General features: G+C 46.0%; 16 protein-coding genes across 16 annotated transcripts; 11 read left to right on the top strand and 5 right to left on the bottom strand.

The window, feature by feature from the left end:
• Nucleotides 1-8: 8 nt before the first annotated feature.
• HK407_04g07150 (phenylalanyl-tRNA synthetase) lies at nt 9-1,700 on the bottom strand (the record flags this gene model as incomplete). Its single annotated transcript, XM_060420700.1, has 1 exon — nt 9-1,700. One exon carries the CDS (start codon nt 1,698-1,700, stop codon nt 9-11), a length of 1,692 nt encoding a protein of 563 aa, XP_060277065.1.
• A 95-nt stretch (nt 1,701-1,795) lies between these two features.
• Nucleotides 1,796-2,830, top strand: HK407_04g07160 (putative tRNA pseudouridine synthase; the record flags this gene model as incomplete). Its single annotated transcript, XM_060420701.1, has 1 exon — nt 1,796-2,830. One exon carries the CDS (start codon nt 1,796-1,798, stop codon nt 2,828-2,830), a length of 1,035 nt encoding a protein of 344 aa, XP_060277066.1.
• HK407_04g07170 (uncharacterized protein) lies at nt 2,789-3,448 on the bottom strand (the record flags this gene model as incomplete). The annotated part of the gene is made up of 1 exon (XM_060420702.1): nt 2,789-3,448. The coding sequence occupies one exon, from the start codon at nt 3,446-3,448 to the stop codon at nt 2,789-2,791; it is 660 nt and encodes a 219-aa protein (XP_060277067.1).
• Nucleotides 3,449-3,503: 55 nt separating this feature from the next.
• HK407_04g07180 (uncharacterized protein) lies at nt 3,504-5,552 on the bottom strand (the record flags this gene model as incomplete). Its single annotated transcript, XM_060420703.1, has 1 exon — nt 3,504-5,552. One exon carries the CDS (start codon nt 5,550-5,552, stop codon nt 3,504-3,506), a length of 2,049 nt encoding a protein of 682 aa, XP_060277068.1.
• Nucleotides 5,553-5,626: 74 nt separating this feature from the next.
• HK407_04g07190 (uncharacterized protein) lies at nt 5,627-6,427 on the top strand (the record flags this gene model as incomplete). Its single annotated transcript, XM_060420704.1, has 1 exon — nt 5,627-6,427. One exon carries the CDS (start codon nt 5,627-5,629, stop codon nt 6,425-6,427), a length of 801 nt encoding a protein of 266 aa, XP_060277069.1.
• A 76-nt stretch (nt 6,428-6,503) lies between these two features.
• Nucleotides 6,504-8,885, top strand: HK407_04g07200 (DNA helicase; the record flags this gene model as incomplete). The annotated part of the gene is made up of 1 exon (XM_060420705.1): nt 6,504-8,885. One exon carries the CDS (start codon nt 6,504-6,506, stop codon nt 8,883-8,885), a length of 2,382 nt encoding a protein of 793 aa, XP_060277070.1.
• Nucleotides 8,886-8,957: 72 nt separating this feature from the next.
• On the bottom strand, nt 8,958-10,442 carry HK407_04g07210 (putative asparagine synthase; the record flags this gene model as incomplete). Its single annotated transcript, XM_060420706.1, has 1 exon — nt 8,958-10,442. The coding sequence occupies one exon, from the start codon at nt 10,440-10,442 to the stop codon at nt 8,958-8,960; it is 1,485 nt and encodes a 494-aa protein (XP_060277071.1).
• A 69-nt stretch (nt 10,443-10,511) lies between these two features.
• HK407_04g07220 (uncharacterized protein) lies at nt 10,512-11,357 on the top strand (the record flags this gene model as incomplete). Its single annotated transcript, XM_060420707.1, has 1 exon — nt 10,512-11,357. The coding sequence occupies one exon, from the start codon at nt 10,512-10,514 to the stop codon at nt 11,355-11,357; it is 846 nt and encodes a 281-aa protein (XP_060277072.1).
• A 98-nt stretch (nt 11,358-11,455) lies between these two features.
• On the top strand, nt 11,456-12,766 carry HK407_04g07230 (nop56p-like protein; the record flags this gene model as incomplete). The annotated part of the gene is made up of 1 exon (XM_060420708.1): nt 11,456-12,766. The coding sequence occupies one exon, from the start codon at nt 11,456-11,458 to the stop codon at nt 12,764-12,766; it is 1,311 nt and encodes a 436-aa protein (XP_060277073.1).
• A 102-nt stretch (nt 12,767-12,868) lies between these two features.
• On the top strand, nt 12,869-13,081 carry HK407_04g07240 (uncharacterized protein; the record flags this gene model as incomplete). The annotated part of the gene is made up of 1 exon (XM_060420709.1): nt 12,869-13,081. One exon carries the CDS (start codon nt 12,869-12,871, stop codon nt 13,079-13,081), a length of 213 nt encoding a protein of 70 aa, XP_060277074.1.
• Nucleotides 13,082-13,129: 48 nt separating this feature from the next.
• HK407_04g07250 (uncharacterized protein) lies at nt 13,130-13,417 on the top strand (the record flags this gene model as incomplete). Its single annotated transcript, XM_060420710.1, has 1 exon — nt 13,130-13,417. The coding sequence occupies one exon, from the start codon at nt 13,130-13,132 to the stop codon at nt 13,415-13,417; it is 288 nt and encodes a 95-aa protein (XP_060277075.1).
• Nucleotides 13,418-13,469: 52 nt separating this feature from the next.
• HK407_04g07260 (uncharacterized protein) lies at nt 13,470-14,057 on the top strand (the record flags this gene model as incomplete). Its single annotated transcript, XM_060420711.1, has 1 exon — nt 13,470-14,057. One exon carries the CDS (start codon nt 13,470-13,472, stop codon nt 14,055-14,057), a length of 588 nt encoding a protein of 195 aa, XP_060277076.1.
• Nucleotides 14,058-14,247: 190 nt separating this feature from the next.
• On the top strand, nt 14,248-14,502 carry HK407_04g07270 (putative small nuclear ribonucleoprotein; the record flags this gene model as incomplete). The annotated part of the gene is made up of 1 exon (XM_060420712.1): nt 14,248-14,502. The coding sequence occupies one exon, from the start codon at nt 14,248-14,250 to the stop codon at nt 14,500-14,502; it is 255 nt and encodes an 84-aa protein (XP_060277077.1).
• Nucleotides 14,503-14,543: 41 nt separating this feature from the next.
• On the top strand, nt 14,544-15,269 carry HK407_04g07280 (eukaryotic translation initiation factor 6; the record flags this gene model as incomplete). Its single annotated transcript, XM_060420713.1, has 1 exon — nt 14,544-15,269. One exon carries the CDS (start codon nt 14,544-14,546, stop codon nt 15,267-15,269), a length of 726 nt encoding a protein of 241 aa, XP_060277078.1.
• A 197-nt stretch (nt 15,270-15,466) lies between these two features.
• Nucleotides 15,467-16,207, bottom strand: HK407_04g07290 (uncharacterized protein; the record flags this gene model as incomplete). The annotated part of the gene is made up of 1 exon (XM_060420714.1): nt 15,467-16,207. One exon carries the CDS (start codon nt 16,205-16,207, stop codon nt 15,467-15,469), a length of 741 nt encoding a protein of 246 aa, XP_060277079.1.
• A 133-nt stretch (nt 16,208-16,340) lies between these two features.
• On the top strand, nt 16,341-22,400 carry HK407_04g07300 (pre-mRNA-processing-splicing factor 8; the record flags this gene model as incomplete). Its single annotated transcript, XM_060420715.1, has 1 exon — nt 16,341-22,400. The coding sequence occupies one exon, from the start codon at nt 16,341-16,343 to the stop codon at nt 22,398-22,400; it is 6,060 nt and encodes a 2,019-aa protein (XP_060277080.1).
• Nucleotides 22,401-22,459: the final 59 nt, after the last annotated feature.

A 22,459-nucleotide genomic window follows, 5' to 3' on the forward strand; every position in this document is an offset into this window, starting at 1 on the left:
CTCATTCACTACTGCATCTGCTCCCTTTCCATTCGCTTCATAAATATCCAAAACAGCTTTTCAGCATCAATTTCAAAGCATGAGGTTGCATAAGGAACTTTAAAAAGTTCACACATCTCTGGCCTACAGACTCCAACAGATCCAATCAGCTCATCATTCGCAATCACCTGTGCTGCTTGATTCTTCAGATACCTTGCCTCATCATCATATGCATAATACACATACTTGCGAACACCGCACTTCTCCAAAATAAGCGACAATGGCCCCTGGACCTCCTCAAGCCCTGCTCGTCCTCCAGAGTACATTGCTGCAAGCATTCTACCATTCCTTGCCCCGCATTCCCATCCCTCATCACCAAAAACAACATCAGAGACCTCAAAAACCTTGAACGGAATCTTTACATGCAGATTCGATGCTATTACTTTCATCAGCCCTGGAACAAGAGACGTACGGACTTCCTCATATCCAAAGGACTTCGGATTCTTCACCACCACTGCTCTTTCCCTCTCAACCACATTCTCTTTATTAGACAGAAGGCTCAACGTCAAGCACTCATCAAACCCCATCGATGCAAACTCAATCCTAAGCTTGTCACAAAACTTATTCAGTGCATCCTCACGCCCTATGCAGTGTGTAAGCGGAAGCTTCCTCTCAAAATTGTTGAATCCATATGCAATCGCAATATCCTCAAGTAGATCACATTTGTGCAGAACATCAGATCGCATGTCATCCACACTCACTTCAATGCTTGCCTCGTCAATGACTCTTGCACGATGCATCATCCTCTCCAAGAGTCCTTTCGATTCATCCACTGTCAGGCTCAGCCCAAGCCCTTTGTTTATCTCTTCAAGCGTAATCTTATAGACCCTATTAAATTCAACAGGCGTCCTAATCTTCGTCTCGCTGCTCACAATCTCGACACTTTCAACACTCTTCCCTCTAAATGCACCTACAATTAGCCTCAGCATTGTGTTGACCCTGTTGAAATCAGTCCCAGTCACCTCCACAAACACATTCCTTGTGCATTCATCTATCTTGCTTCTCTCACTGTTGATTATTGGAGGCACAGATATCACTCCCTTCGAATCCTCAAAGCACACATACTTATCGTTGTCTTCAATCAGCTTCACATACTTGCCAATCTTGCTCCCCTGTCCAAAATACGCTTCCATCTCATCCCCTCGAATCGTCCTGTCGCCATTCAGTGGCTTAAACACAATCTCCTTGGGCATCATACTCCTATACACGATTTGCCCTTCCAGCTTATCAAGATCATGAGTTCCAACAGACGCCAGCTTCCTATTCCTGCCAATCGTCAGATGCAACTTCTCCTGGAACTCAATAAAGCTCCTGTATACCTTCTCGTTTCCAAAATCAATTCCCCGTATTACTGCACATGCTATCCACGGTCTTTCGCTTCCACCCTCCTTCTCCACTCTCAGCTTTCCCGCCAATATATCGATTGGCTCATACACACACTTCGAAAAAAACACTCTAAGCGCCTGGCACAGCCCCTCAGAGCACAGCAAGTCATATCTGTTCGCTGGAACCTCAATCCTGTACATAACTCGCCCTTCCTCTTCCACAACCCCATCCATCTCCAGTCCATATTCAAACAGAGTCTTCTCAAAACTCTCATCATCAATCTCCATCTCAAGATACGCCTCCAGGCTTTCCTTCTCTGCCAGAATTGTAGGCATGTTGGGGCCTGCTTTTTGCCTGCTTTTCACACTACACTCTGCATATGCACTTCACCTGTACGTGCTCTATCCACAAATTCATCGGCACCCCTGTAATGAAGATACGAGTCGGGCTGCTTCTCGGATACAACGGCAGTGCATACCATGGCTTGCAGCTCAACAACGACCTGCACACAATAGAGAAAACAATTGCACAATGCTTGCTAAGCACTGGCGCCATCACGCAGCAGAACGCAGAAGATCCAAGAAAAATCCACATAAAGTCGTCTTCGAGAACAGACAAGGGCGTTCATGCAGCATTCAACCTTGTTTCTGTCAAAATATCAGTCCCAATAACACCAGAGTTTGTGAGCTGTCTCAGAAACACACTTTCACAGGAATGCATTCATCTATATGATGTGGTGCGCCTTCCAAAGAGTATCATACCATCCAAGCAAGCAGACGCCAGGATATATGAGTATGTCGTGCCCACGTTCTTTCTTATGCAAAGCAACTTTTCTCAAGAGGTTGATGAGATGCAAAGATCAGACATGTCAAAGGAAAAGTTTGGATTGTGGAGAGAGTATCCAGAAAGCTTGATAGATCAAGTCGTTGGATACACTTCACCCAAGGAAGACATCCAGACGTTCAACGAGATTCTCCAGAAATACCTGGGCACACAGGACTTCCACAACTTCACAAAGCAGAACACAGACAAGGGAACAAAAAGATATATCCGATCAATCACGGTTTCCGACACATACACATCTGACGGAATAGAGTATATCAAGCTGGAGATCACTGGACAGAGCTTTCTGCTGCACCAAATCAGAAAAATGGTGTTCTTTGCAATGCTGCTGTGCAGGTATCAGCGAAGCAGCATAGACATCAAATTCGGTATGGCTTTTGGCAAGCAAACCATTCATGTTCCAAAAAGCCCATCTCAGTATCTCTTACTTGATAAGCCAATCTTCCACAGGCTAAGGAAAGGCTCATCAATAGAATGCATTGAAGTGGATGAGATACAGCGAGAAGAATATAAGAAGGCAGTAATCTATCCAGAAATCCACCAGAGGAAAAACCTGATTGGGTTCTTTGCTTCGTTTGACTCAGTTAGGTTCCATCGCGAAAACATGATCTTTTTGGATTGAGTTGGTTTCCTTGCAAATCAGAATTAAAAACTGCTTGATCAATCTGTCTCTACGTGTCTCATGTTGCATAAACGCACTTAGTTTTGATTGTACTCTTCCACCAGAATAATCACATGTGAATGGCTGGATCGTGCCCAATGAATATGTGGTCATCTTAGCAAACTCATCAAGCATGGCTTTGCATCGGTACTTTGTACTGTGCCTGTGTGATGTTATCTCCAGTTGCTGATCAAAGGACAGTGTCTCCTTCTCATCAGCAAGCATGATTTTGAATTGTCTACCTGAATGCCTGCATGAAACCATATTCCTTTCCATGCATACATCAATTTCGCATTCCATCTCAAAGCCTGCTCGTTCAAGTAGCACAATCTCGTGCCTCACTGCAGATATCACATGCAGTCGCACTTCTATACATGATTCAGATACTGTAACATCAAGCATCAGATTGCTCTGCTCATATATGTGCAGCCATTGCTGTCTTCGAACACCCTGTGAACTAAACCGTGAATGCTGAACCACCTCTCCAAACAGCTCAATATTTACTCCACACATCGACATCCCACACACTCCATCTGCCTTCCTCATCGAATACTTCAATATCTTCCATACACACTTCATTCATGCATTCGACACAATACATTTATACCACAATAATTTATGTCAAGCACAGCTATCATCCGCGGCTCCTGCTTCTCTTGAGCAAAGACATCTTCAGTCGCGACTTTCCCACACACTGCTCAATCACAATGCATTCGTTGCTGCTGAGGTACGGAACAAAATACACAAGAACAGTGTCATACAGAAACTCCCTCTTCATCTCAACAAGCATTCTCATTCCTCTGAAAACAACCTTGTCTCTATCAGCTCCTTTCTTCAAGACTCCGCACTTCGACGCAACCATCTTGCCAACGCTGCACACTTGCTTTCCCTCGTCTACTCGTGCAAGATACTTGAAGTATCCAGAAACAAGACATGCTCTGCACTTCGACCTGCTCAAAAACTCACCCACCAGCTCGGTATCGCATACATCGAAAAAAATGTCGCAATGCTCAACCAGAAGCCCTTCTTCAACCAGCTTAAATAATGAAATACAGGATTGCCTATCAACAAATACATTCTTTGCCTCAGTGTTGAGCAGCACAGAAAGCCTGTCATACATGCTCTTCAGCCTCCGTCCCTTTCCTGTGCAGTCTGCTACTTCTCTCCCAATTACATCAAACTCAACGCATCTTTGCTTGAAAAAAACCAAAAAGTCACATAGTACATCAGAATTCGCCACATCCTTCAGTTCATATTGCTCCATCCTCGCGTAATCCTCAGACATAACATTCCACAATGCTGCATAGCACTTGACCTCCGTACTGCACTCATCATCGGTATGCACCGAGACATCAAACGACCTAATCAGCCCACGCATAAACATCGCTCCTTCATGCCTCAGCAGCTCAACCGACTGCCACACCAATGGATAAAACACACTCTCAAGCCTTTTAAGCAAATCAACAAATACCCATACCATCCGTTCGCTTGCATGGCTAATGCATAACTCCCTTCCCCTTACTATAATCCTATCTGTCACATCAGGCCTCTTGCTAAACACCCCAATGTCCACCAATGCAAGAGATCCAATCACTTCAACCAGGTTTTCTTCATTGTCTTTTGCAACATCAAGCATCTCACAGTGCTTCTCAACATCCATCACACTACTTGAAAGCACCTTCAGCATCTTTAGGTAGCACAGTACACGCGATTCACAGCACACACTTCGTCGTCGTAGAAATTCCAGCACAAAACTGTTAAACACATCCACATCCTCCGGCGTGTGCGGAATGCATGAACATACAAACATCGATGCATTGCATAAAAGTTCATGCACTCCTTTATGGTTGGCAAGCGGTGGCTCTTGTGCTTGCTCGGCCATCTCCTCGTTCAGCATCTTCATTATCACCCTCTTCAGCAATTCGCCTTGACTACCTTCATCAACAACAGCCAAGATCCGCAGTATATCTGCCTTCAAAATCATCCCGTTGGCATACAGCACTATGCATAGCATCCTTCCATCATCCCTCAATCCAGGACTCTTGTCATCTAGTGCAATCTCTGCAATCCTACCCTTGAACCTCGAAATAAGTTGGCATACATCAACATTCTTCTCCACCAGCCTGGCTATCAGTCTTACTGTTCTTCTACGCACCACATCGCTCTTATCGCTAAGCGCCCATCCAAGATACTTCAGGTAATGTGCAGACCCAAAAACACTCGGCACACTCACAACCCACTCATACATCCATTCAACACACAGTGTCCTTATGTTTGGATCAACATCTCTGAACCGCACCAGAAACACCTCGTCGTACATTTCCTCAGCAATTCCAAAGCATTTTCCCTCTTGAACCAACCTGTGTATCCTGCTCAGCATCAGATATGTTGATATGTATCTCGTAGCCCTATTCTTCTCCTTTGTCATCTCAATTATTGAACTTGTGCTATAGTTTGACACAGAATTCACTATTCTGCACAGCTTCTTGACCTTTGCATGGCTGATGTGTGTGGCATTGATGATTCTTGTAATCTCATCTGTGCAGTCATCCATCGCCTGCAGCCTGCTTATCAACAGCTCGGGCGCAAACACGTCCAGTGGGCAATCTTGCTTGGCATTGGTGTGGCGCCGTTCATGCACCATGTCCTGAGCTGTATTATCCGATGCGTTTTCTTTGTCCATCAAGGCTTTGCCAAAAATATTTTTAAGCAGATATGCTCTCCATAAATCGCTCTACGGTATCCCTACTGTTTGTTATGGTGTTCATTCTTCCAGAGCAAGAAGACATGATGGGCCACTTTGCCGACCCTGTGTCTTTTCTCAGGGCATATGGAGATGTTTATGAGAAGCAGAGGGGTGTTCCTGTGAAGATTGGTTTGCAGGACATTCCATATTATGAATGCTTTGAGCAAGAATTGCTCGAGATGGTGCTTGAGCGGGTGTTTTCTGAGGATGGCGGCGAACCAAGAGTCGCCGGCGCCGAGAACATGCTTGAAGCATTCAGGCAATGCAGGTTTTTTGACGAGGAGCTGTATAATGTGGCAACTCTGGCCATCATCAAGGGAGTGGCCATGCTGCTTGACAGAATTGACCAAGAGGTTCAGCAACAAAACTTTTTGAGCGTAAGGTATCTGTACTTTTACACAACTGAGCCAGTCGATCTTACAAGAGTGTTGATTGAGCCGTGTCTTCAGTGCATTGAACAGCCAAGAGCTCTAGTGCAAAGGATGCTTGACGTGAAGAAAAGCATAGAAGATGTAAACATGCAGCTCAAGGAGGTAGGCATGTCGTTTCTTGCAGATGATGGGAGACTGAGATGCAGGATAAACCTGTCGGATGTGCTTCTTGGGCGATCAAGGATCGAGCACTACAACCTGGTCAATATCTGTGAATCTGTTTTTGATTTAGTTCTTGTGAAAGCAGCAGGAATGGCTCCAGAGAACGGATATCTATATGTGATGGAGTTTTACAGCGAATACATTACTTTTGATGTTGGATCTGAGGAGTCGATTGCATGTATTAAGGTGTACTTGGATGGGCTGTTGGCCAAATACTGACAATCTGCAAGATGTAATAAATACGACTAGGTGAGATGAGCGATGTTGATTTATTGTGTGAAAATGGTCCCTGTAAATGAGCAAAAGGAGGCTCAACGAGGATGAGGACACTGATGGGTCTGGAGAGGGAAGCCTGGGCATGAGCATGGTGCATGAGCTTGATAGCGAGGACATGGAGCGTATAGACGATGACTTGTATGCACTTGATGGTGCATCTGTTTCGGAAGCTGTTGACCATTCTGATATTGAGGAGTATATAGAGCATGGCGCAAGGGCTTTTGGCCATGAACGAGGGGAAGGAGCCGATGGCCATGGAATGGATAGCGAGGAGAAGTGCTCGCATGATGTGCATGGTTATGATGCAGGAAGCATTTTGAAGGCTCGGGAAGTATCGAGTGATTTTTTTGAGCAAGAGCTCTTTAGAAGCAATCTGGAGACAAGGTTTGTGAAGTTTTTTGGTGGGTTTAGTAGCAAGAAGTATGTGAAGAAGATTCGGAGGATGTGCTCTGAAAACATGGAGAGTATTGAGGTAAGCTATCTGGATGTTGAGCAGGAGTCTGGTGATTTGGTAAGGTTGCTGAATCAGCATGCCGAGCAGACAATTGAAGTGATGAATGCAGCACTTGAGAAGGTTGTTAGGGTGCATTTTCCGAACTACCACATGATCAAGCCGAAGGTGCATGCCAGGATCACGGGGCTTCCTGTTGTGGAAGGGATCCGAGCACTGAGGAACAATCATCTTGGAAAGCTTGTGAGGGTGAGTGGGGTGGTGACACGCAGAAGTGGGGTGTTTCCACACTACTCGATCATGAAGTTTAACTGCCTGAAGTGCAAGTCCGTGTTTGGGCCATTTATTGCATCTGTGTTCAAGCCTACGCATTGCTTTGAATGCCAGTCAAAGGGGCCGTTTTGTGTGGATACGACAGAAACGATATACAAGGACTTCCAGAAGTTAACTATTCAGGAGATTCCTGGAAGTGTTCCGCCGGGGTCTCTGCCGCGGTCGAAAGATGTGCTGCTGTTCTACGACCTTATTGACTGTGCAAAGCCTGGGGAGGAGGTTGAGGTGACTGGAGTGTATAAGAACAGCTTTAATGTGTCTTTAAACATCAAGAACGGGTTTCCTGTGTTTTTTACTGTTATTGAGGCCAGCTCTGTAAGCAAGGACGAGGGAGTGTCTGAGATGACTGAGGAGGACGTGAGGGATATCAGGAGGATGGGAATGCACCCAGACATCCGGAGGATAGTGGTGAACTCGATAGCGCCTTCTGTGTATGGGCAGGAGGTGGTGAAGAGGGCAGTTGCACTGGCGATGCTTGGTGGGGTTGCTAAGGAGAGCAGGAGCCACCGGATCCGAGGAGACATCAATGTGCTTCTCATAGGGGATCCGGGAATGGCAAAGTCGCAGTTTCTGAGGTATGTTGAGAACACGTCGCATAGGGCGGTGTTGTCTACCGGGCAGGGTGCATCTGGAGTAGGGCTTACGGCATCGGTCAGGAAGGATCCTGTTGTCAAGGAATGGACGCTTGAGGGAGGGGCATTGGTGCTTGCAGACAGGGGCGTGTGCCTGATTGATGAGTTTGACAAGATGAACGAGCATGATAGAACAAGCATCCATGAGGCGATGGAGCAGCAGTCGATCTCGATATCGAAGGCAGGCATAGTTGCTACGCTGCATGCAAGATGCAGTGTGATAGCAGCGGCGAATCCGATCCGTGGGCGGTACAATGCATCGCTGGCGTTTACGCAGAATGTGAATCTGAGCGATCCGATCGTGTCAAGGTTTGATATCCTGTGTGTGATAAAGGATGTTGTTGACAGTGTTGAGGACGAACGGACAGCACGATTCATAATAGAATCGCATGATGGGGGTGGCAAAAGCAAAGTGAATGGATTTGATGCGGCAAAGAAGATGATGAGTCAGGAGTTGCTGAGGAAGTACATAATGTATGCACGAAGCAATGTACAGCCTGTTTTCCACGATATGGATATGGAGAAGATATCGAGTCTGTATTCGGAGCTTAGGAAAGAGGGGCTGTCTTCTGGACTACCTGTGACTGTCAGGCATGTTGAGAGTATTGTAAGAATAAGCGAGGCGTTTGCAAAGATGCGCCTGAGCGCAAGCGTGAATGTGGAAGATGTTGATGAAGCGATTTCTGTGGTGCTTGACTCGTTTATGGGTGCACAGAAGTATTCGATACACAAGAGCCTGAGGAGGAAGTTTATCCGGTATTTCAACAAGAACAATGTAGATGTGCTTGTGTTTTTGCTGAAAGAGGTGTTTAGCGAGAAGATAAAAGCATTCCGAAGCCAAAACGTAACGGTCGATGAGTTTGAGAGAAGAGTGCAGTCGTTTGGATTTGCGATTCCGACGGGCTTTTATGGGTCTGAAGCATTTAAGGAGCATGGATTTAAGCTGGACAGAGAGTCTAGGATGCTGTCGAGAAATAGTGCTTAGAGCATGATTTTGATGTAATTGTACGGGTTATCTGTGAGAGGCATGAAATGAACTTTGTGATTGACTCTGTGTTTATTGATGATTTTTGTTGTATGCAGAATACTTGTTTTCCATCTTGAATGCGCCACTTCCATACTGCATCGCCTTCTTGGGGACGTTTGCAGCATTGGCAAAGCCGTATCTCCTCAGCACCTCGCGGATGATCAGTTTGTTAAGCCCTGCACCAAGTATCATCTGGTCGCTGATGCTTAGTGAATATCGTATCAGTTTGGAGTCGAGAAATGGGTATCTGCATTCTATCTGGTTGTCTGACATCATACGACTGTCTCTACAGAGGTTGTGATGCGAAATCGTCAGCAAATCAAAAAGCATCGAGTCTCTGAATTCGCATTTTGTGTATCTGCTGTATCCTCCAAATAGTTCATCGGCACCTGATCCTGCATATGCCACATTGCTGTACTTCCTGGCCTCCTTTGCAGTAAAGAACAGGGTAGCTGCTATGTTGAAGTCCATTGGCTTGACTTTTGGGCAGAGCAGCCTGTGGATGTGTGCTTCTGCAGCTCTGAGCGTGTCGATGTCGATGTCGTTTGCAACGAACACAAATGTGCGTTGTTTGAACATCGAGCAAAGCTCTTCATATCGTGCTTTCCCGATGTTTCTGTCTGACGACTGTCCAAATGATGTGTTTATCAGGTATATCTTTTGATCGGATGCTACTGAGTGGTGTAAAAAAACCGCCAGCAGCATTGAATCTACGCCTCCACTGAAGAATATGCATATGTTACCATTTACCATTCTCTGCACTACTGAATTGCGGAATATCTGAATAAACTCAGCTACTTCATCCTCTGCCTGCAAATCCCTCCTTAATGTATATTCACCTGCACACTTGTTAGTAGCGACTGTTTCCAGATGCCTTTGCAGGTATAAATACTCAGAGTGCTTGTCCATTGCGATGTATTTTGAGATTACATTTATTTTTGAGATGTATGTGTCGACTAGTGTGCTGCTGTGCTTGAGCCAGCTGTCTAGCGCTCCTGATATCCTATCGTATGAGTAAATACACATTGGATCTATTTCGTTTGCATAGTGAGTGTGCGACAGGCAGAATGGATTCTGTGTGTATCCCAAGCTTGTCATTCCCACGTCATCTTTCATGAAGAACACTGCATCGCCTACTGCAAGCATGACGGTTGTTTCATTTTCGTACTTGCTGAGCTCCTCATGTATTGCTTCTATGGTGTTTCTTGCCATACTGTATGTGCATTCTGTGTATTCATGCGTGCTTGATTTCTTCATGCTGTCAAGCTGATTTTCAAGTGTGTTGATCATGCTCACCATCCATTCATTGTTATTTTTCATGCTGTTGTATATTCTGTGGTTGTGGATCAGAGCTATGCCGCTGCTTGTTATGTTTATGACAGATCCAAAAGCCAGTGCATCGTGCAGACCTTCATGTGATCCTACGTATGTGTGTTTGCACATGTGTGCATGCGGCCTCTGCATGAACCACAGTGTCCCTGCATCAATCGAATGCTCATTCGCTGTGTGCGGCATTTGGCGAAGGCTAAGCGCAGGCAAGAGTAATTCACAATCACAGGCAATCGCACGACGCTAGACACCCCTATGGCATCGTTTGTGAGGAGCACTCAGCATAGCTGTGCTGTCGAAAGAATATCCAGCGGAATTGATGGATTGGATCGGGTGCTGGGAGAGTATGTTGCAAGAGGATCGATGATGATGGTTGCTGAGGATGAGAACTCGTCGGCACACTCGGTACTGCTGAGGGTTTTTTTATCTGAAGGCGTTGCGGGCAATGAAGAAGTATTGGCTGTCTCGAAGGAGGAAGAGGAGATGTGGATATACAGCACGGGTATGCGTGCTGATGAAGTGCCTATTGATAAGATGGTTATAGCATGGAGGTATTCTGGAGTGCCTTCCAGAGAGTGCAGGCCGCGATTCAATCTCTCGAGTAAGCACAGGCTTGATGGAAAGGACAGTGTGCTTTGCAAGCATCATGCAACGCCTGAAGAGATTTTAAGGATTGCAGAAAGCAAAGAGAGAGTGAGAATTGTGATTTTTTCGTTGATGTCACCGTTCTGGATGTGTGACGGGTACAAGAGCAAGGACATGGTGGAGTTTATGTATAGACTCAGGAGGTGTGTAAGAATGAATAAGCATGTGTGCATTGTATCTGTCCCAACATTTTTGTGCCCAGAGATGAACCTATTTCCGTTTTTCGATGTAGTTGCTGAGGAGGACTCGAATATCTTCAGTGGGTTCTGCCCGAATTACAATGTGATGCTGACGTTTGCCAAGATGAAAGGCTATGGGTGCCTGCGTATCAACACCCTTGAGGGCCTGAAGTATGGGGTGAAAATCAGAAAGAGCGGAGTATGTTTGGAAAGCATTGATATACCGCCTGAAGATAGCGAAGTGCAGGGCATGCAGTGCAGCAAAAGGGAGTTTTAGTTGGCATATGAGATGCGATTTAATATGAAAGTCTGGCCATGCGTGGGAGTGGAAGGCTGTTGGATGGTGTGAGCGAATATGCATGTGCTTTTGAATGAATGCTTGTGATAATGTGGTGTAGTAGTCGTAGTCCTGTATATTTTTGTGATTTTTTGAAGCCGTTTGAAATGATATATTTGCTCGAGACTGCAGTTGGATACGCATTGCTTGACAGTGTCGAAGGGCAAGGGAATGCCGAACTGCTTGGAGTGTATAGATTCAAGGATAGTGACGAGGCGATGGAATCTTCCAGGCTTCTGATCCAAGGAGCAGTTCCATCGAGTCTAGAGAGTTTTATCAGCTCTGTTGAGTCCAAGAGAAAGGAGATACTGGGGGTGAATGACCCAAAGCTTGTTGAGCGACTGCAGAAGAAGCTGGATAGAAGGGTTGTGTATGTGAATGACGAGGTGCTGAGGATTGCACGATCTGAGGCATACAAGTATTTTGGAATGAACATTTCTGAGTATTCCGAAAGGGTTGTTTGTATTGCACACAAGATATGCATGGGGAAGATCCGGATGGTGCCTGAGAAGATAGACACGATGGTGATACAGTCTGTGAATCTGCTAGGGGATATGGACAAGGACATTAATTTGCACTGCATGAGGTTGAAGGAGTGGTATGGGATACACTTTCCGGAGCTGCAGAGAGTGTATGAGAGCAACAAGGAGTATCTTGTGGCGGCTGTTGAGATTGGTAGAAAGGAAAGCATTGATGAGGAGAAGATGAAGAGGCTTGAGGAGGTGATTGGAGAGAAAGCAGAGCAAGTGAAGAGGCTTGCAGAAAGCAGCATGGGGGTTGCGATGGATGAGAGTGACATGCAGAGCATTCTGGACGATGCAAGGAGTGTACTAAAGAGCTTTGAGTTTCGAGACGAGCTAGAGAGGTACATTTGTGTGAAGATGCAAGGGCTGGCGCCGAACCTGATGGCATTGGTTGGGGATGTGATGGGAGCGCAGATGATAAGCAAGGCAGGGTCGCTGTCAAGCCTTGCGAAGATGGCAGGATCCACTATACAGATGATGGGAGCGGAGAAGGCACTGTTCCAAGCACTGAAGGCGGAGACGAATACGCCGAAGTATGGGATCATATATGGAAGCTCGTTGGTTGGGCAAACGCCGTCGCAGCATAAGGCGAAGATAGCAAGGAGCCTGGCATCGAAGATTGGCCTGGCAGCCAGGATTGACATGTATGGAGATGACACGCAAAAGAGCCATGGCGCACGAATGAGAGAGCAAATCATGAAAAGAATCAAGGACTTGGAGGGCCGAGGAGGCAAGAGCAGAAAAGCTGTGGGTAGGCCGAAGCATGAGATCAAGCCCAACTTCTATGACGACTCAAGAGATGTTAAGAAGGTTAAGTCGAAATGATTTATTAAAGACAGTGATAATGAATACAGTATGTGTGTATGAAGGCATAGCCATGTGCTTTTGGTGGAAAGAAGCAGTTATTATGCAGAGAATGGAATAAGCATGTCAAAGGCCTTTTTGTTGTTTGCTAGCAATGTTTTGAAGTCTTCGAAATTCAAGGTGTTTTTTGAGTGCCCGATTGAGCTGAAAATATTTTCTGTGATGCTGGAAGGATCAAGGTCAAGCTCGAGTGTCTTTGATGTCATATCAGCTATGCCCTGGACGACACAGAGCATTTCCTGTTTTGATACGACGCCGTCGCCATCTGTGTCATAGAACCTGAATATCCAGCGAAGCCTTTCGTGATCGCTTCCCTTGACTAGAATGCTGTATGCAATCATCAGCTCATGGAAGTCTATGGCAGAACTTTCACTAATGTTGATAGTTTCGAAAAGTCTCTTTGAAAAGGACTCTGGAGATCCAAATGGAAAAAACCCACGGAACATGCTCTCAAGGTTTTTTGCTGTGATGTGGCCAGCTGGATATGCTTTTTTGAATGCAACCAGCCATTGGTGTAGATCGTTTGCTGGAAAGTGCGAAAACTGCCTGATGTCGCTGTCTATGTCCTCTGGCATTGTGCTTACGCTTGAGCCCATAGGGCAGGTGTTTTGATTACAGATCAGGCAAAGCGGAGCCAAACAAAACATGTGCCAGGCAGCACCCCATGAGAGGGATTGTGTATGTGTGCTTTGCACTTGTGTGTGCAGTGAGGTGTTCGAGGATCCAGAAGATCTTGAGGCCGGGGGCCAGGGAGGAGTACTGGGCAATATTTGGAGAGAACGGATTGGAGCTCAACATCAAGCTGAACCAGTACTCGAACCAGCCGGTGTTCTACCGAGTTGTCAAGCCGAATGATTTGTCTGAGGACAGTGAGGATGATTGGGAGGAGATGAATGAGGCATTTGATCAGAAGTATACTACGCACGGAACATACAGGATAGATATTGACAACAGGGGGGACGAGAATGCATCGATCAGTGTGTACACGAACGTGATGGTTTCTGATGGATTGGACAATGACAACCTGGCAATCAAAAACCTGTTTGTTGACATTGAGGGGAAGCTGATGTCTTTGTACAACACGAACATGCGACTGAAGACGATTCAGGAACGAAACATTGCTGAGGCAAAGAGGATACGCAAGGGACTATACATTATGTTTGTGATTCCGATCATATATGTAGGAATAGGGTTTGCAAAGCTACATGCAATGAAGTCCATGTTTTCTCCAAAGAAAGGCTCAAGGATATAAGTGAAAAGCCAAGCTTGATTGGGGATTGACATTGACGACGGCCCTTTTGGTGGATGGTGAGAGGCTGTATGCAGTGTAGGCTGGTATGCAGATGAAGAGGTGGCTGCAAGTGGTTTTTATTAAATATCCTATTTGAATGCAAATCTTCGATGGATGAGTGGTGATATGCAGTGTGAGTTTATGTGCCCTGATGGATGGGGCAGCAGCTGAAGATGGGGATGTGCCTGTGAGGGAGAATCCCAAGCAATTTCTATGCAGGATGAAGGGCAAGAGAGTGTGTGTTGTTTTGAAGTGGGGACAATGCTATGAGGGAGTGCTTGTTTCGTCCGACAACTACTTCAACATTCTTCTTGAGGAGTGTGTTGAGAAGGATGCAGAATGTGCTTGTGAGATTGGAGAAGTATCGATTAGGTGTAACAACATCAAGAGTGTGCATGAGCTGTGAAGGACATGGCAATGATGAAAATGCAAATTTATTGTTGGCCCATGTCGTTTAGGATAGATTTTGAAGGCAGCTCGGACATAGGAGCATATGTTTCGCTTACGAACACGTATTGCATAGTTGGACGAGGGCGGAGCAGCAACGTGCTTAAGTTTCTGCATGAGAATGTGGCTATGCCGATAGTTGAGACAAGCATCAACGGGATACGGAGTGTTGGGTCGCTGTGCAGAGGGAACAAGCATGGGCTTGTGGTGCCGAATACGATGAGCGACCAAGAGCTTATGCATGTGCGCAACTCTCTTCCCGAGAATGTGGTAGTGAGGCGCATAGACGAGAGGCTGAATGCACTTGGCAATGTGATTTTGTGCAATGATCATGTGGCAGTCATACATGCAGACCTAAATGCAGAGACTGAAGAGGCAATCGGAGACGTGCTTCGTGTTCCTGTGTATCGGCAGAATATTGGGCAAGAGCCGCTTGTAGGGACGTTTGGAGTGATGAACAACCAGGGCATGCTGGTGCATCCTGAAACGAGCCAAGAAAGCCTAAAAGAGCTGAGCGAGCTACTTGAGGTGAATGTGGTTGCAGGAACAGTGAATGCAGGAGGCCCGTGTGTTGGAGGAGGCCTTGTGGTCAATGACTGGACATGCATTGCCGGGGCAAAGACAACGAATGTTGAGATGGCAGTTATTGAAAGTGTGTTTGATCTTGTAGGCGATCTTGATCTGGAAGCAAGAAGAAGAGCAATTGTAGATGCAATTGTCCGATAGTATCTGCCACTGCTCAGAACCATTAAATCTTATTGATATGATATGATTTCTTTTAGTTTTTATTAGTAAGGATGTTGAATTTGCATTTACAGCCATTCAGACGCAATCTTATGTGTGAAGATGCGTGGTTAGATATCTACAGAAACTCTTTACATGCTGTGCTACAGACATACATATATGAGGCATTGTGCTATGAGCTAGTCTTTCTTGTCTTTGGCAGTATTTACAATGCCTGGACTGGCAATGCTCTTGACTATTGGATATTTTCCTTTCAGCCTGCTGGGTGGTATTTCGAACGGGCTTGTAGTAACGTATTGATCCTCTTCAAGCTTGTCCATGAAGTCGTCGAGTTCCCTCTCCTGATCGGACATCCTATAGTACACCCTTTTCTTTTCCTTATCGCTGGTGGTTGCACTTTCGTATTTGCTTGTTTTCTGGGCGACTCTGAAGACAGCTGTGCTGGCTCTTGCGCTCTGCTTGTTCATTGCATCAACATGCTGTTTCATTATGTGTGGGTCCACGGCTGAGCACAGCTGCTTGCTGTCCAGCTCCTGGCTCGGAGCACCTTCGTTTGGCACTTTTTTTAGCCTGCCGATCTCTCCTATATTCCAGTCATACTCCATACTTGTCTCGATGTATCTGATGCACTGCCCGTTAAGAATGCTTGCCCTAAGCCTGTCTTTCTCTGCATACACCCTTTTTGCTGCATTGAATCTCAGGTCCTCGCAAAAGTCAACAGGGGATGTGTATCCATGCGCCCTGTATGTGTCAAGCACGTCTCTGTATATCTGCTTCCACTTCCTTGGATGGATATACGAGTACATTGCTGTGATGTATCTTGTTATTGATGCTTCATCATCTATCCCGTATATGCCCACTGCCTTGGTGACAACAAGCTTTTCTGTTGCTGTGGAGTGTTTTCTGTGCTCATGCACCATGTGTTGGGGAGTGCGCACGAATCAATTCAAATTATGGCTGCAGATGCTTGCAATTGTCATCGTGCATACACAGCAAGCACATTCTGGCAATGCACCGATGCAACATCATATTTCCACGCTCGTTGCCCTAAGCATGCGTGTTAACAAGGAAAAAATGCCGCCAGAGCATTTGAGAAGGACGATGAACGTACTAAAAAGCACATGCCCTGCATCGATGGGTGCAATGAGGTACTTGCCTTATGCACTTCACAATCTTTTGAGATCGATGCCTATGCCATGGGAGCCCCTCAGGTATGTGTCTGTGCTGTACCATGTGTCCGGAGTAATTACGTTTGTTACGGAGAAGCGAAGGGCTGATGCACATGAGTACCGACAGATGTGGAGCATGGCAAGCACAAGATGTTCTGAGGAGTCTAAGAAGCGCGGAGGAATCCGTGTTCTGAGCTATCCTGTGTTTGACGATGAGCAGGAAATCATGAGCTATGGGAGTATTATTGGGATGCCGATTCCAAAAGGTGTGGAATGCTTAGAAGCAACTGAAAGTGTTTTTTGTGAGCAAGGACAGAGATATCTGTTTAACAGCAAGTCGTTTGCTGTTGCAAGGAAAGTTGGTGTTTGGATCGAGGGAGGGCCGCATGTTAGCAAAAAGCAGCAAGATGTTATGATTATGGGAAGAACTCCCGGATTGGAGAGAGTAGCATATCCGTATGTGTACAACAAGCATGCCAGGCTGCCTTGCATGGAAAGATTGCATATGAAGATTGAGTGTGGCTTGAATGCTAGAGAAGCATTGCATTGTGATTTGTCGACGAGCCTGCATGGAAGAGTTTCTGAAGCACATTTATCTGGCTCAGGCGGTCATGCGTACTCGATTCGGCCAGGAACGAAAAGCAGGCATCCTGTTGACATTCCTTTGATGAAAGGCATTTGCTTTCGTGAGGGTGCGGATGGAAAGCCAAGTGTAAAGGCTATTATGAAGGGATATGCAAAGTGCATGGAAAGGAAGCCGCAGAGCAGAAAGTGCCCGACAAATGTATTGAAGGGGCTGAGAAGCACAAGATACTTCCAAAAAACAGAGATTGATTGGATGGAAGCAGGTCTACAGGTGCTTAGCCAAGGGCACATGATGCTCAGCGAGATTTTGAAGAGGAAGAAGCTGAGCTACCTGTTTCTTGATTGGAACTTCAACTTGAGGCCTGTACGCACACTCACTACGAAGGAAAGGAAGAGGTCGAGAGTTGGGATGTCGTATCACCTGTTGAGAGAGATGCTGAAGTTTGTGAAGCATGTTGTTGACCTGCATGTTGTGTTTAGACAGGGATTGATTGATTGCTATGAGCTGGCGAAGAATGTGGAGTATGTACTGTGCAATGCAGGGATACTTACTGGGATGTATCGGTATAAGTATAGGATTATGCGGCAGATAAAGCGAAGCAAGGAGATGCATGATGTTGCGGAGTATGCAGGAGTGTGCAGTTGGGCTGAGCAATGGAGGACGTGGTGCTTTATGCTGCGAGGGCACATTCCGCTGCTTGAAAGATGTGTGTGTGGATTAATAAGGAGGATAGCCGAAGGAAGGGAGTATAGAGCGAAGCCGTTGTCGAAGCAAAGAAGCGAGAGTGGATATGATGTGTCGTTGAAGAGAAGGATAGTTGGAGAGGTGTCGTGCATTTTGCATCCTGAGCAGATAAAGAAGCTTCTGCAGCATTTTGGGGAGGCATGGAGATGCTGGAAGGCGAGTGTGCCGTACCACCTTGTGCATGAACATGTGAAGGAGCTGGAGATGAGATGCGAGAGGAAGGAGGCAGAATCTGGTAGAGAAAGCCTGAGGAGGATTGATGAGGTGAGCTGTATGGATATGAGGAGTGGGGTCGATGAAGTTTGTGTTGAGGATTGCTCAGAATCAAAGGCAGGAGTGCTGGTATCGAGACGAAATACAGGCAGTACAAGTGTGGATGATGATATGGTTGTGTTTTCTGAGGGATTCATAGAAGAGCTGAGTGTGCGAGGAGAGGCAGCAGGAATGAAGCATCGGAAAGAGATATTTGAGCTGCAAGGAGTGATTGAGAAGTATATTCGATTGAAGGCGGAGTGGTATGTTGAAAGCACGGTGAGCGATGTGAACGATGGAAAGAAAGAGGAAAAGAAGCGCCTTGGACGTGTTTCTAGGTTGTACATGAAGGAGCAGATTGTAGAGCAAGCGGAGTATCTGAAGAGTCCTTGCTTAAAGCCGGCTGATGCGGTTGCAGTGTACAGGCTTGCAGCAGAGTATTTCAAGAGCAAAGTGGCCGGAAAGATAGGGTTTCCTGAGAGGAACGAGGAGAATTTTCTGAGAATAGCGATTGACAAGGTCAAAAGCAATGCAACAGCAGAGGAGGTTGATTTTTTTGACTCAATGCTCGACAGTGCTGAGGAGACGGTGTTTAAGATCAAGAGGGCGCTGATAACGCAAAGATCGTTCAAGGAGGTTGAGGTTGAACTGAGGAAGCATGGGAAAGGAGCGATTGAATGCTACGAAGTGTCTCCTGGCGAGAGACTGACGGATGCGTTTCTGTGTGCATATTTGTTCTATGAGGCAGAAAGGCTTGGGATGTTTCCAGACTTTATCAAGCCTGGCGATGAGCTGGACATGAAATGCCTGATGGACTTTTGCAATGAGATTGGGCAGATTGATGCAAAAGGCAAGATTGTGGTGCTGTATGAGGGAAGATATAAGGAGGTGATGAGGAAAGTAGACAACAATCTTCTGTCGAAGCTTTTGAAGCTTGTGATTGACCCGGTGCTAGTGGACTATATGATCAGTAGGAACAACTGCAGGATATGCTATAAGGACATGTCGTATACAAACCATGTTGGATATATTAGCGGGTTTCAATTTTCTGCATTTGTGCATAAGTTTTATATGTTTGTGATTGATCTGTGTGTTCTGGGAGAGGACATTGTGCAGCCTCGAAGGGGGATGATCAAGAAGTACCTGAGATGGATGGATGAGATATATGCTATACTTGAGATGGATGAGGGGGATGTTAGCATGTTGATTGACGAGTATGGAGAGGAGGCAGAGATTGAGGTTGAGAGCATGCAAAAGAACTACTTTGATGAGTGCAAAGGAATTGAGAGCAAGACGAACACGGCGATTAGTGGGTATGTGCATGCAGAGATGGCTACTAGAATGCATCCGTCGCTTGGAAGAATAGCTTTTAGAAGATGCAGTGTGTTTCCTGTTGTACGATTGAGTATGCTTGGCGTTGATGTGCTTATTTCTGAGACGAGAGTTGATGGAAAAGGGTCGTGGAAGTTGTCGAATGGAAAGTATGCGAACTTGGCAGTTAGTGAGGAGAGTGTGGAGGACTTTGAGGGTGGGATCAGGCACTTGGTAGGCACGAGTGGATCAGCAACGTTTTTGAAGGTGGCCAAAAGATGGAACACGCTGATAATAGGATTTGTGATGCATTTCAGGGAGTGTATATATGGGCGGCGAGGGCTTGAGGAGAAGCTGATGAGGGCAGAGGAGCAGATCAGAAATGTTGTCAAGCGAGGGATGAACAGCAAGATGCCGGTGAGGTTTCCGGCAGTGATGTTTTATTCACCGAAGGAGATGGGGGGCCTTGGGATGATAAGTGCTGGGGGAGTTGCTACTTCATGTAAGGAGGCGCCTGCAGCAGTTATTCCTGGAATAATGCAATATGTGAAGAGATGGGAGGATGAGTTTGAGGAATCGGATGCAGCATGGATGGAGTATGCAAGTACAGGAAAGATAGATGCGAGCAAGGGGATTCCTAGGATGGGCACTTTGCTGCAGAAGAGCAAGGTGCTTTTGTATGACCGGGGATTTAGGATGTGGAATGTGTTTAAGAGACATTTCTGCACAAAGCCGGATTGGTTTTGGTTTACGGATGCAAGGCATGATGGAAGGCTGTGGGATATTGAGAAGTATCCACAGGATGTTTTACAGGCAATGGGAGGAGTAGAGGAAGTGATGAAGCATACGCTGTTTGGAGCGACGCATTTCCGGCATTTTAGTAAAGTGTTTTGGGAAGAAACGGTGATAGATGGAAACAGAAGGATGACGAAGGCACAGAAGCTTGGGCTGAATCAAGTTCCCAACAAAAGGTTTATGCTATGGTGGTCACCTACGATAAATAGGGGAGATGTATATGTTGGATATCAGGTGCAGCTTGAGCAAACAGGGATTTTTATGCATGGAAAGCTGCCTACGTTGAAGATGTCGTTTGTGCAGATTTTTCGGAATGGCCTGTGGAAGCGAATCCATGAAAGCATTGTGTGTGATGTGATTGATGTGTTTAGGAAGCACTGTGGAGCCAAGCGGATCCAAGGACATGCAAAGAAAAGCTACCGTGCTGGGAGTAGCAGTGCAGATGTTTTGCTTGAGGGGGAATTTTGTGTTTTGGATGCTTTGTCTATATCTGAGCTTATGAGTGAGAGAAGTACCAGGCCTGAAGAGTTGAAGAATGTAGATGGGCTTTGGATAGATGTGCAGCTGAGATGGGGAGACTATGAACGGAATGATTGCCACAAGTATGCGAAGAGCAGGTTTGTTGAGGGAATGAATGATCCACTGGCAAAGTACCCTGGAGAGTATGGGATGGTGGCGGTGGTTGATTTGTGCTACAATACGTGGAGTGTATATGGGCATATGAATGAAGAGCTGGTGATTGTTCTGAGGAGTATGTTTGCAGTGATAATTGAGAAGAATTCGATGCTGCTTGTGCTGAGGGAGCGGATCAGGAAGGCGTTGCAGCTATACACATCTGATGTTGAGGTTGTGCATAGCAGCGGGGATCTTTTCAGCTCAGGAATGATTGTTGACAGCAGATATCTGGGAAGGAAGCAAAGAGCAGTGTTTGCATTTGATCCAGGCAGTGGGAATTTGTATTTCAAGAGCTATTGCTCGAATGGCAAGAAGATACGGGAGGCGAAGCAGCTTGCAGCAAGAGATGTGGTTTTGCTTGTACACGATCTCAGCAAGAAAAGCGTGTCTGTTACGGATGATATGATTGATGTAATTGAGAATGTGATTGTGGATTATCCGTCGGTTGTTGTAAGGTCTCTACGGTCTGGAATTCCGTTTTCGAATGTAATGATGCTTGGGTGTGCTGATGCCAGCGACAGGATGCAGAGTGTTAAGCTGTACGGAGGATGGAATGAAACAAGTAGCTTTACGAACTTTTGTAGATTGCTGCTTGTGATGCAAGCATTGGAGATTGATGATAAGAAGGTGGTGGGAACGGGAATAAACAGGATGTGGCCGATGCTTACAGACAGGGAATGGATTGAGTGTGAAGTAAGGTTGAAGGATTTGATTGTTGAAAGGCATTGTGATATGTATGGAGTTGATTCGAAAAGCCTGACGGCTGGAGAGGTACGGGATATTGTGTTTGGGATTGGCGTAGATGGGGTCAATGGAGGGGCTAGCACGAAGGTTGATATGGAAGCAGTGAGAGGAGTAGGGCTGAGCGCCAGCATGAAGGATAGCGCAAATGGCGTGATTTTTTTTGGAGAAGGAAATGGATGGAGAAGGCATTATCTACGTTTTGAGGAGGAAATGAAGAAAAGACGAGATTTGAATAGCGGATGGAAGATTGGCAAGACGGCGGAGGATGCGAGTGGTAATGAAGGAGATGAAGGATGCTATAGCGTAGATGATGAGAGGCTTTCAATGAACTTGATTGAAGAGTTTGCTGAGCTAATGGATCCATATGTGCCTATGTTTGCTTTGGTTGTGATGATTGAAGGAAGAGTGTCGTTTGGGCTGATTCCGCAGTTCTTGTCATCTGATGAGATATGCTCTGTGAAGTATGTTCCCGAGTGTATTATTCTAGGGATTGTTGTGAATAGAAGAAAGAAAGAAGAAGTGGAGAGGATGGTTGAAAGGTATGGCATTAGGGATCCGTTGGTGATATTTGTCGGTGCAGAGGTTAAGGTGGAGAGATGGAGCCAAGGAGAGTGGAAGGAAAGGCGGGTTAAGCTGGTAGAGCAGATCGGAGTGTTTTATGCACCTGAGATGTGGAACTATAACTTCTGCCGGCATCTTTACGATGATGGACTGAAGTATGAGTGGAGGATGAGGACGCCGAGTGAGTTTTATGATGGGTTTTCACGAGCTGGGCACTTTTGCAGGTTTTGGAAGGAGCCTGAAGCGGGAGCTGATGCAGAGGAAGGATGCAATTAAATGAATGAAATGTGTATTGTCAAGATAGAGGCTGAATAAACAAAGCTGAGGGATCCCTT

This window comes from Ordospora pajunii, assembly GCF_021821965.1.
Source record: "Ordospora pajunii strain FI-F-10 chromosome Unknown Cg_04, whole genome shotgun sequence".
Classification (NCBI taxonomy): Eukaryota; Fungi; Microsporidia; family Ordosporidae; genus Ordospora; species Ordospora pajunii.